General features: G+C 44.6%; 3 protein-coding genes across 5 annotated transcripts; 2 read left to right on the top strand and 1 right to left on the bottom strand.

The window, feature by feature from the left end:
• Positions 1-406: 406 nt before the first annotated feature.
• On the top strand, positions 407-2,400 carry LOC115754313 (protein yippee-like At4g27745). 3 transcript variants are annotated; one of them, XM_030693295.2, is made up of 3 exons: positions 407-565; positions 1,250-1,372; positions 1,911-2,400. In XM_030693295.2, the coding sequence occupies exons 2-3, from the start codon at positions 1,280-1,282 to the stop codon at positions 2,136-2,138; spliced, it is 321 nt and encodes a 106-aa protein (XP_030549155.1). In that variant the 5' UTR covers positions 407-565; positions 1,250-1,279; the 3' UTR covers positions 2,139-2,400. The 3 variants fall into 3 exon arrangements, with proteins under 3 accessions (XP_030549155.1, XP_048138181.1, XP_030549156.1); XM_048282224.1 differs by lacking the exon at positions 407-565 and adding an exon at positions 611-908; XM_030693296.2 differs by lacking the exon at positions 407-565 and adding an exon at positions 936-1,058.
• Positions 2,401-3,896: 1,496 nt separating this feature from the next.
• Positions 3,897-6,948, top strand: LOC115754311. The gene is made up of 5 exons (XM_030693292.2): positions 3,897-4,342; positions 5,130-5,335; positions 5,805-5,903; positions 6,327-6,400; positions 6,498-6,948. The coding sequence occupies exons 1-5, from the start codon at positions 4,015-4,017 to the stop codon at positions 6,721-6,723; spliced, it is 933 nt and encodes a 310-aa protein (XP_030549152.1). The 5' UTR covers positions 3,897-4,014; the 3' UTR covers positions 6,724-6,948.
• LOC115754307 (pentatricopeptide repeat-containing protein At2g22070-like) lies at positions 6,833-9,527 on the bottom strand. Its single transcript, XM_030693285.1, has one exon. The coding sequence runs from the start codon at positions 9,447-9,449 to the stop codon at positions 6,870-6,872; it is 2,580 nt and encodes an 859-aa protein (XP_030549145.1). The 5' UTR covers positions 9,450-9,527; the 3' UTR covers positions 6,833-6,869.
• Between the last annotated feature and the right edge of the window lie 1,632 nt (positions 9,528-11,159).

Below are 11,159 nucleotides of genomic sequence, written 5' to 3'. Positions count from 1 at the left end.
ATATCGAAAGGTTCGAGTCGGACTCGGACATGTCATATGGACAACTCTAAAACGAGACGTAGGCAATGTTAGGTATTGTTCCTTGATTTTAGGTACCGCCCCGGACCGGAAGTGGATTGAATTGAACGACCGACGGGAGTCCAGCAGGTTGGTTTTTTTTTTTTTTTATGGTCCAAAGTCCGGCAGGTTGTTTAAATAATGAATAGATTGCAATTTATTCAATATGAAAGCGTTCTTCCAAAATGGGAATGGCAGAAACGGGGGCACACACCCACACTCGGAGCATTCTAAGGCCCAATCAACTGGTCCGGGCCGGACTCTCGGCCCAAGGAGAAACGAATCGGGTTTCCTCCAGCCCACGAGACAGAACGCGGCTTCCCCAATCTCCGCGCGTGGTGTCACCTCGCCACATGGCGCGTGAGCCTCCAGCCACTCCACTTCCCGGCTTTGCGTCAACTTAAAATATTGGAGAAATTCCTCCACTGACAGCTGACTCTCTCTCTCTCTCTCTCTCTCTCTCTCTCTGAGCAAGCCATGAACCTCATTTCTCCTTCGTTCTTCTCAGGTTAGTCCCCTCTCTCTCTCTCTCTCTCTCTCGCTCGCGGGGATATTTCCCTGCTTAGGATATCCATTAATTTGTTCGAAAATGCTTTATTCGCGCGATTCTGATCTCTCCGCCTTTTTCCGAAAATTTTCCTGATTCGTGCTGTTTCGCGAAGCAATCGGCGTCGTTGTTAGGCCCAAGCAACGAATGATCTCCTCGGATCGCCCAATGGGTGTTCGGCGATTCGGGTCGAGCGTTCGAAAATTTGACACGATGCTTTGATTTCTAGCGAACTTACGGCTTTCGGTGTTTTTTGTCTGTGCTTTTGCGTGTGTTGATGATGATCACGTCCGCGGCGTGTCTGGTGGCTGTTGCTTTTGATATGAATTCTGTCTCCATCGATAACCATACAATGATATCGTTTTTGGAAATCTTCACTCAACCGTAAGTCCACTCCAGCGCAAACTTGCACGCTAAAGCCAAACCCTCCTCGTGCTCATCGTTTGCTGCCCAGGTTGTCGAGTCATTGCTGTTTTTTTTTTTTCTCTCTCTTTTTGGGGGTTTCAATGTGAGGGATTAATGTTTGGTTGTTTTCCCAATTGCTTTCTTGAATCTCATTGCCCTGTTTGCTTTCTGTTTTCGCCCATGATTTACTGCGTTTTGCGTTTCCTTTCCTGAGCTCGGTTCCTTTTGTTGCTCAAGCAGTTGGATTGTTAGAGCTTCAGTAGCAAGTTGATGGCGGAAATCGTGGGGCCTCGGATATATAGCTGCCACAAGTGTCGTAATCATGTTTCGGTGCATGATGATATCATATCTAAGACTTTCCAGGTGAGGCCATTGTTAAATTTTCTTTCAAGTAAAAGAAGTGCCGATTGTTTGGATTGTTTTATGTGAATGGAGGTTGCAGTTGGTTCTGCAATCTGTATGTTTATGTTGACTTTCGAATCATTTAGCGAGAATTTGGAAGGATTGAGGCCATAGAGTCCTTTCTGACCAGATGGCAATTTTGATTCAGTACAGAGGATGGTCATTTGAATTCGAAATGCAGTCTAAACTCAAAGGACGGTGCTTGTAAAAATCTCTGCTTTAGTTCGTCGTGATAGAATCAAAAACTTAAAAGCAGTGAGAGAATCATTTTGTGCTAATATATTATGATCGGCTGTGCATATGAATGATGAGTTTCAATTTCACTGATAGATCCTTGGACAATGCTTTTTTCCATCTTAAGAATTATACATAGATCATGCTGGGGTAGTTCTGGCAGAATCAAGACCAACTATGACGTTGTTGGATTTCTGTGGCCTTGATTGGTTCGACTGCGATGAAAACTTTCAGGATGATTTTGTTTCCATAATCATGTCACTAGGGAAGAAATGGCCGTGGTTTTCTGTTTTCTCATGCGATGAATATCGTGGTCGGGCGCAAAGAGGATAGGCATCTCCTGACCGGTCTTCACACCGTTGCTGATGTCTCTTGTGCTGACTGCCATGAAGTGTTGGGATGGAAATACGAGAGGGCTTACGAAGCTTCGCAAAAGTACAAAGAAGGGAAATTCATACTCGAGAAAGCAAAGATTGTCAAGGAAAACTGGTAACACTCCACAATGCTTACGGGCGTGCTTTCCACCTGTTCATCCTAATTTGATCCGTTGAATGTTCCTAATGTTCGTCCTGTACATAGATGCTCCTCCCAATTGGAAATGTCATTGTTTCTTTGCTGTCGATTCTTTGCATATGCTGTGTGGATCGTGGACACCTCTCAAAACTATTGCCACTCTGTTTTTTTCTGTGAAACTCGTTGAATTTATGCTGTGTTTCTGGGAACTTCTGTGGCATCAATGGCTAGTGCTTGCTATCTATATATACTGTGTGGTCTCTGTCTTGAAGGAAGGTTTTTACTTTTTAGTAAGTTGTCCAGCAAAATTTCAGAGACTGGTAATGATTTATGATTGGACATAAAACGCGGAACGTGCTGTATTTCGATTAAGATACGGAAATTTTTTAATTGCTACTCGAATTCTCGCGGTTGGGTTGCGATGCATGTAGTGCTCGCTGCTTTAAACTCGATTGAGCACTTCTGCTTGTGTATTTCTCCCGCTCGCTGCAGCTGCCCATGTAGTTCTTGGAAGACTGCATTTCGTTGTCATTGTAGAGGCTGAAAGAGAATGGTTTGGGCTAAAAGCCTTTTGACCGGAAACAATGCTCCTGCTCTTCCTCGTTAATGTTCATCCCAAGTAATATCGGTGGCGTCGTCTGGCACTTTTCTTGAGCAAAATGATCAAACTGTACATAGAAAGATCATGTGCAAAATTGCACTCTGAATATTTGCGTGTTTGGCAAAATTATCCACGGTCGCTCAAGCTTAAGATCGCCCACTCTAGCTCGAGGTATCCCTGGCCGCTGGTCGCTCAAGCTCAGGGCATCCACAGTCGTGATTCGCTCCTACTCTAGCCCGCAACATTTATGGCAGTATTCCCCTGAGATTGCGATGTCCATGGCCAGTGGTCGTATCGCAGGGACCATTCCTGCGAACTGTTTTGACTCCAGCTAGAGGCACTCCCATGGCTACTTGAGCTTGAGCTTGCGGCCTACGATGTCACTCAAGCTCACAGCCTCCATGACAGCTATTCACTCTAGCTCGCAACACCATGGTTGTTCAAGTCTGACCTCGACCATGACCATCAAATCCAAGTTGGACAATAGTGAGCGGTGCTGTCCGCGTCGGCATTGTAGTGAAGGTTGCAGGGGCGACGGCCGTGGTGGGGGAGGACGAAGGGTGCTGCTGGGGAGGGCTTTTTTTGTTTTTTGTTGGGGGCGGGGTTGGTTTCGAATGTTGGGGAGGGTTTGGGTTCGGGTTCGGGTGATTGAGGTTAGTATTTTGTGTAATTTTTTAAATATTTTATGATGATGATTTGGCACCTACGTGGCGTCGTATAGAATTTGAGCATATGCCACATGTACTTTGGCAGTACATGTTAGCAATCAAATGGTCCACATCAGCAAAATCCACTCGACAATAGAAAGAGCATGACGAAAGGAACGATTTTACAAAGAAAAATGTTTCTCCGACATCTATCAAGGAAGGTAAAGCATTCATTAATTGAGAAATCATATGGTCAGAAATAACTGTTATCAGATTAGCGGTTTCATTTTAGAAAAAGTAAAATTGAAATTCGAATATGATCTTTCCGAGTAGAAATTTCAGATACTCCAATATCCTGTTAAAATTAAATAGGAATTCAAAATTCAGCGAGAAGGGTAAAAATGAAAATTGAAGGGAATGGAGACCAATCCGAAATTACAGCTATTAACTGGAAAATTCTAATTTGGCCCAGTAAGTGAAAATGACAAATTAACGAGGGCGGTGCCTGCCAGGTCATCATCGTCTTCACTAACGATTTTCACTTCCTGAAAGATTGGCAATCGCCTCGCGCTGTCACGGAAGCGACGCTCGGATTGAGACTGAGAGCGATGTACCTGAGGAAACCTCTATGGAGCGACGCACTGAAGAAGAGCAACCCCCACCCCAACCCCAACGCCGAAGCCGACGCCTCCCCTGAGTCCGACCAGGACTCGCCGCTCGCGGTGGTGGAGGAGCTCGTCGGCTCGCTCACGAAGCAGAGAGTGTACCGGGAAGTGACCCTCGCCCTCCGGACCGGCCTCAGAGACGCTCGCGCCGAGTTCTCCTTCCTCCGCGTGCGTGGCCTCCGTAGTCTCCTCAAGTTCCTCCGATCCGTCTCCGAGTCCGATACCACCATCGAACTGTTCTCTCTCAGCCAGTCCGTGCGCGAGCTCCAAGGTTGTTGCTCTCATTGTGCTCTCTGATTGCCGATTCTATTTGGATTTTGGATTTAGAGGTTTGGTTGCTTCTGGATTTCCTCATCCATTTGTGTTTGTTGGAAAGGAGAAGAGCGGAATAACGAGACGATTTGAATGTTTTTGGTTAACCGAGCCAACAATGTTAATCATTCGAAACCTCAGGGCCAGTTCATTCCTGAGCTCCGGCGTTTCGCTCTCAATTGTGTGTGTTTGTGTGCGTGCGCCTGTGTGTGAAGGCGGATTTAGCATTTCGGAGTTGGTTGCTGGTGGAATTCCTCGATGATCGGAGACTTAAAATTCTGCTTGTTAGCTAGAAAAAGGATGAAATAGTTAGTAGATTTTGATTTTACTCGTTTGATGGAGATGGAGAGGAGCTAGTATTCCAAACCATCATTGTTTGTCATTCTAGTTTATGTGCTTGATTCGATGTTTGAGCTGAACTAGGAGTTGGTAGATGAGTGTATAGGGACACTCTTCTGTGCCAGATCAAATTGTATGCTCGAAGAACTCTTGTATCAGGAAAATATAAATCGACAAATTGATGACACCAGAGCTGATGGAGTTTTCCAATGGCCATCAAAGAAGAGGCACATGATGTATCTGTTGCACCACTTAGCGAAGCAGGCCAATGACGTTTCAGTCAAATGAGCACATGTTCTGGAATCAAAAGTACTTTATTGCAAGAGCTAAATATGAGCAATGAATCTCCCTTCATATGACTTTTTGGGGTTGGTTTTACTCATGTTTGTCTGTTTGAAAACTTGCAGTGGTTCCAGTCTTGTTTCAACATTCATTAAAAGATGCAGAGGAGGGCAATGTGGCAAGTTTGGATCATATTTTTGGCGTTGACCCTCTGAAAATAACTAGTCCGTCGACGGATGCCGAAGCTGCGCTGGCGCTTCGAGTTTTAGAAGGTTGCTGTCTTCTTCACACGGAGAGCACCATCTTGGCGCATCAGCACAAGGCTATTCCTGTACGTATAGGCCCGGTTCAAATGCACCATTGATAGACATAGATTTGTGCTGGACTCTTGGCATTGATCTTGAGATAACAATCGTATGATTTTGATATGGTTAGATCACGTGTTATTTAATATGACAACCACTCGCTTGAAATGTGAAAAAAATTCTTGCTTTGAGGATGAGGAACTGGAGGGTTTGGAGTATGTGGGACTCAGAGGTTTCATTGCACTTCAGTTTGATCAGCTGTAAAGTAAAGGCATTGAGTATAGTGGAATGATTATTTCCTATGAAATGATGGCTTCTATTAAGATCTTCGGATCCGTTCTTTGTTTACCACCACATTCCAAATTATATATCTCATTCCGATTTTGAGCGGAATAAATGAACTATTTTCTTATGAGTTTGAGAGCCTATGTTTACTGATAAATCTGAGTCCGTGTATCTTAGCTGTTGGATTGAGATACATTTGGTAATGGACAGGTTTTGATGAACATACTTTCCACTCGGGGAGTGCTGGAGCAAGGTGCTTGCTTGGATGCTCTGATTTCTATCATGTTAGATTCGTCAGCCAATCAGCTGGTATATCTCTCCTTTCTTACTTCAATACGGACAAAAGCGAAGTTACTCGATCGGATTTCTAGAATGTCGAATTCATCAACTTTTTAGAGGTTTTGTCCATACTGTAGCAGTGTTGTTTATAACATAGCCGATGTGATTGGTTCAGTTTGTTGTAGTTGCATGGCATTATATGACGTTCAATTTATGATCTGAAATCCCACAAGATAAGTTTTTTCATTAGACGGGCACTTGTGATTGCTGAAGGAGTTAAAGAATGGCCGCGTGGCATATAACTACAATCTTGTCCAACAGTTGCAAGCATTGCTTGAGGCTGCCTCCCCTGTTTCCAGGCGCCATTCCTTTGTTGCAAGCATTTTTCGTCATGCATTAATGGTTGAGACTGACGTAGACATGTCATTGAAGAATTTGCATCTTTTGCTACAGGACTTTGAATCATGCCATGGAATCGAGGAAGTTGCAGAGCTCATAAGGGACAAACAAATCGACGAGAACCTCAGGCAGCTCTTTAACCCAAATCAAAGCCTTTTTTTTTTCTGACAGTTCTTGCTATCAGATGAAGAAGTTCATGAAAACGACTTTTCGCTCTCTGATCAGGTTGAAGTGTGGGGAATTCTTGCTGCTGCTCATAGGGCATGTAAACGGGAGGGACAAGTCTCCAATGGCAACTATTCACGAAGATATAAGGCAGCTTCTGGGGGAGAAATCTGCATCCTTGATATGGGCAGCTAGTCAATTTGGCTCAACTCTTGATGCAGACCAGAGATTGACAGCACTGCACATTCAAGCTCGTCGGGTTCTTGAATCAGTCGGCATGTACTGAGCCATGGTCCTTGGGATATAAAAATCAGCCCCCTTTTTGCCCACTTGTTACTAGAAGATGCTAGTTGCACAGACGAACCTTTTGGACTATTAAGTAATTTTTATACAAATTGAAATGGAGCAGTTGCTCGTCATGAGACTTGACAATTATATACACATTACAAAACCCTTTTTCATGTGAACTGATAAAGTATCAAGAGCATCGTATATCTCATGTGTTCTATCATGAGACATGTCACAGGCAAGAAAAACATGAGCTTGGTCTTTGTCTTCTATCCAACTACAGCCTGGTCTCTTCTGCATTCCCCGATCTTTCATCATCCTTCTCATTCTTGCCAAATCGGACCATCTGCCTGCATGAGCATATAAATTTGCTAACAGGGTGTAGTTACCAGCATTGTCTGGTTCCAACTCTATAAGCTTCTGGGCTGCAATCTCTCCGACATCCACATTACCACAGATAACACAGCCACCGAGCAATGCACTCCACACCACTGCATCCGGTTCCACCGGCATCTTCACTATAAGTTCATGCGCTTCAGAGAGCTGCCCAGCACGGCTTAGTAGATCAACCATACAAGTGTAATGCTTTAGCGTGGACTTCACATTATAGCGCGCCATCAAGTCAAAGAAATGGCAACCAGTTTCAACCGTTCCGGCATGGACACAACATGAGAGAACAGATAAGAAAGTTACACGATCCGGTTCGCATCCCTCCACTAGTAGTCTACGGAACAGAGAAATTCCCTCTTCTCCAAGACCGTGCATTGCATATCCAGTCAGCATGGCATTGTGAGACACCAAGTTAGGATTCGCAATTTTGTCGTAAGCCCGCATAGCGTGCATGATGCTGCCGGATTTAGCGTACATGTCGACTAGGGCAGCTCCAATGTAGACATCAGATTCATACTCACACCTGATTGAGTAGGCATGGCACTGCTTGCCTCGGTCCATTGTTCCCAATCTAGAGGATGCTGTTAGGATCATTGCAATTGTGTAGGCATCAGGCCTAAACCTTGCACTCTGCATATCAGAGAACAAGATCATAGCCGAATCGTGATGGCCGTTCTCCACATAACCAGCAAGGATACTGTTCCAGGTGTAGATGTTTGGCTCGAAATCATCCTGCTTCATCCTTTTGACAAGTCTTTGAATATTTTCGATCTCATTGCAGCGGGAATAACCTGATATTAGAGCATTCCATGTTGTCGTGTCCCGTTCAGCCACTTGATCGAATGCCGACTGCGCCGCTACCATGTCACGGCACTTGCTGTACATCTCCACCAAGGCCCCACCTACAAAGGGACTGGAATGCAAGCCTAGAACAATCGCATGAGAATGCATCTCCTTTCCTTGTCTCAAAGAAGCCACATTAGCACAAGCAGTTACAACACTTCCCAAAGTAAAAGAATCAGGTTGAACCCCTTCTTCGGATAGCATACAAAGGTACAGTTCCAAAGCTGCGTCAAACAGGGAGTTGTCTACATAACCTGAAATGAGTGAATTCCATGAGATAGTACTCTTCTTGACACCTTCTTGTTCCATTCTGTCAAACAATGCCCTGGCTTTCTGTATTTCACCGTTCTCCAAATACCCAACCATCATGGTGTTGTAAGCTACTTCATTTTGGACAGAAAAATTTTCAAACATGTTTTCAGCACTTGTCACGTCCCTACATCTTCTGTACACATCTACTAAACCATTCACAACGTAAGAGTTATACATGAACTTGTGTCTTGTTATATAGCCGTGGATTTCTCTTCCAAGCTTTAGCTCTTGTAGTCTGGCACAAGATGGAAGAACACTGGCCAGAGTCCGTGCATTCGGTTTAAACCCTTCCATAATCATTCTTGCTAGCAGGTCAATGGCTTCCTCATCATAACCATTCTGCGAGAATCCTCCAATGACGGCACTCCATGAAACAAGATTCGGCACCAAACCGTCCACACGAAGCATCTTCTCCAAACACTCTAATGCCTCATAGACCATGCCATTGGCAATACATGCTGTAATGACAGAATTCCACGAGACGCGATCCCTCTGAGTTATACTCTCCAAAACTCTCTTTGCGTCTTCTAAGCTTCCACACTTGCCGTACATATCTATAAGAGCATTGCACACGTAGATATTGGACAAATGTTGGTGCTTGATCACCATCCCATGCATTTGTCTACCTAATTCTACTGCGTCAAGGCCGCTACACATCTTCATCGCAATAGGGAACAAGAAAAACTCCAGCTCAATGTCCTCGAGTTGTAGTTCCCGAAATAATAAGAGACCCTCCTCGAAATACCCACGATCCAAACAAGCACCTATAATGCCTGCCCAAGAGTACAAGTTCCTCTGAGGCATTTCATCGAACACCCTAAACGCATCGTCCAAACGACCACACTTGCCATACATTTGGAGCAACTTGGTCTCCACAAACTCATGCCCGCAAAACCCACATTTGAGGGCGTGTCCGTGCACTTGCTTCCCGAGATTCGGGCACTCGCAAGGTTCAAGAACCGAAGCGTAGGTGTAGGAATCGACGGGTTCGTCAAGGAGAGTCACGTGTGTACGGTGCGAGAGTTGAGCAGCTTGCATAGGTCCGTGCGATTGTCGAACCTTCGGAAAGGGAATGGCGGTTGCCTTGTGGGGACTACCGTCGTCGGAGCCACGGCCGAGCGACGGTGGCTTCGGTTGGGAGACAGTGACCGGGAGTGGCTCCAACATGCTCGCAGCCATGTTGGGCCGTGATTGTGACGACAGGGAGAAAAGGCGGACAAGCCAGTATTGAAGGAAAAATTGGAGGGACGAGATGAAAGTAGCCCTGTTTGGTTACGCAAACATGATAAAACCCGCCATGGCCTTATTGTATTCACTAAATTCACACATTGAGTCCCTCTACTTTTAGTTTCTTTCCAGTTTAATCCTTGTGCTTTCCATGTTGACTGATAAGGTCCCCGGAGGTTATGGTCAAGACAGTTCAAGGGAAATCTGGTCGATTTGTCGACAAAAGTTGCACAGCTGGTTGTTGACTTTTCAACGTGTCGCTCGGAGAAGTCAAAACTGTAATGATTATCGCGAGTTGTTGTCTGCTCTATTGACAATTTAGTCGGATGAGTTCTCGATTTGTCAATACAAACTATGATTATCATATATTGCAGCATATATACGCTAATAATTATTAACATATATAATTAGATCTCAAAAATTATCCAATTAGTGTAATCAAGAATTCTGTTAATTTCATCCAATTTGAACGTATGAAGTATGTTGTTCTAAATATTCTAATATATGTTACATCGGCATTATTCAATAGTCGAAAGTGAAGAGGCCATGAAAGTAGGTGAATACACTTCTAGGGCTTAATCACACAATTTAAAAGTTACAAAACTCGACGGTAGCTTGACGATAAGTGATTTAGCTTTCTAGCGGTCGCCTTCAAAGGGTATTATCATTTCGACCTTTTGGACATCTTCTCCATCCTTGAAGCAATTAATCCGAATCGAAATGAGTAGGAAAGGCTACCGAGAAGTCAAGAACTGAAGATGACATTCTGCACACCTTGATACCTAATACCCTATGCTTGTATGATGAACCTCTTGAGCTTTGTTAAAACCAGCTAGTCAATACGAGCTTATTTCTCACAAATGAATCGTACCCTTTCATTTACCACCTCTACCCTTTATGTGCTTCTCCCAAAATCAAGCAATCACATTATAGGAAGCCATCTTGTGAATCGGATCTCTTTTGGACTCTAAAGAGAAACCCTCGATTCTGGAGTCCGCCAAGCGCAACGATCTAGTTGAACATAAGCGTGTGCTTCGGATCGACACGACCATTGGTCTTCTAAGAGCAACGGCATTAACGCAATCGTGGACAGCAGCGCAGGACAAAAGTTTAATGGGTCATTTTTCATCATGCACATTTAGCAATTATCGCCGAACGTACAGGGGCCAAGGGATATTTGAAGTCCTGCCCATTGCATCGACAAATCTAGAGGAACAAAGAGAAAGCTTCAAGGAGAAGCAGAGGGAAGTTAGATGGCCCCAAGTTTGGCAAGAAAGTGACCCTTTTTCATGAAAATAGTGGTGGTGGGGGTGGTGGCACCCGCCCAATTCCACTGACCAATTTCCTCATATGATAATACCACTAATGATGATGAATCATGAAGAATTGCTTTCACCTCCACGGCTCAAACATAACGGCAGCGAACGTGCGCAGTCGGCAACTCAAAGTTCCAGATCACCGTTGGCCGACCCGGACCCAGCATTCATCGGATTCTCTCGACCAGACCGATGCTCATTCGATCTTCAAAAGGGTCTCCTCCATTCCATTTCGAACTGTTCTCACATCGACAGCCGGCTGTCGAGCATGGGAATGCAAAATGCACGTTTGGGATGAACGAATGGATCTGTGTATGGGGGGCGTCGAAGGTCGACATCGCGTAGA

Source organism: Rhodamnia argentea, chromosome 7 (genome assembly GCF_020921035.1).
Source record: "Rhodamnia argentea isolate NSW1041297 chromosome 7, ASM2092103v1, whole genome shotgun sequence".
In the NCBI taxonomy this organism is placed as follows: Eukaryota; Viridiplantae; Streptophyta; class Magnoliopsida; order Myrtales; family Myrtaceae; genus Rhodamnia; species Rhodamnia argentea.
The sequence above is the reverse complement of the archived record's forward strand: the minus strand, read 5'-3'. Positions and strand labels throughout refer to the sequence as shown.

Excerpts from the sequence above, each read along its gene's own strand:
- LOC115754311 (XM_030693292.2), top strand. The coding sequence starts at position 4,015 with ATGTACCTGAGGAAACCTCTATGGAGCGACGCACTGAAGAAGAGCAAC. Across the intron at positions 5,904-6,326 it reads ATTCGTCAGCCAATCAGCTG|GACTTTGAATCATGCCATGG; the intron begins GTATATCTCTCC and ends CTTTTGCTACAG. Across the intron at positions 6,401-6,497 it reads CAAATCGACGAGAACCTCAG|GTTGAAGTGTGGGGAATTCT; the intron begins GCAGCTCTTTAA and ends CTCTCTGATCAG.
- LOC115754307 (XM_030693285.1), bottom strand. The coding sequence starts at position 9,449 with ATGGCTGCGAGCATGTTGGAGCCACTCCCGGTCACTGTCTCCCAACCG.
- LOC115754313 (XM_030693295.2), top strand. The coding sequence starts at position 1,280 with ATGGCGGAAATCGTGGGGCCTCGGATATATAGCTGCCACAAGTGTCGT. Across the intron at positions 1,373-1,910 it reads TCATATCTAAGACTTTCCAG|GGAAGAAATGGCCGTGGTTT; the intron begins GTGAGGCCATTG and ends TCATGTCACTAG.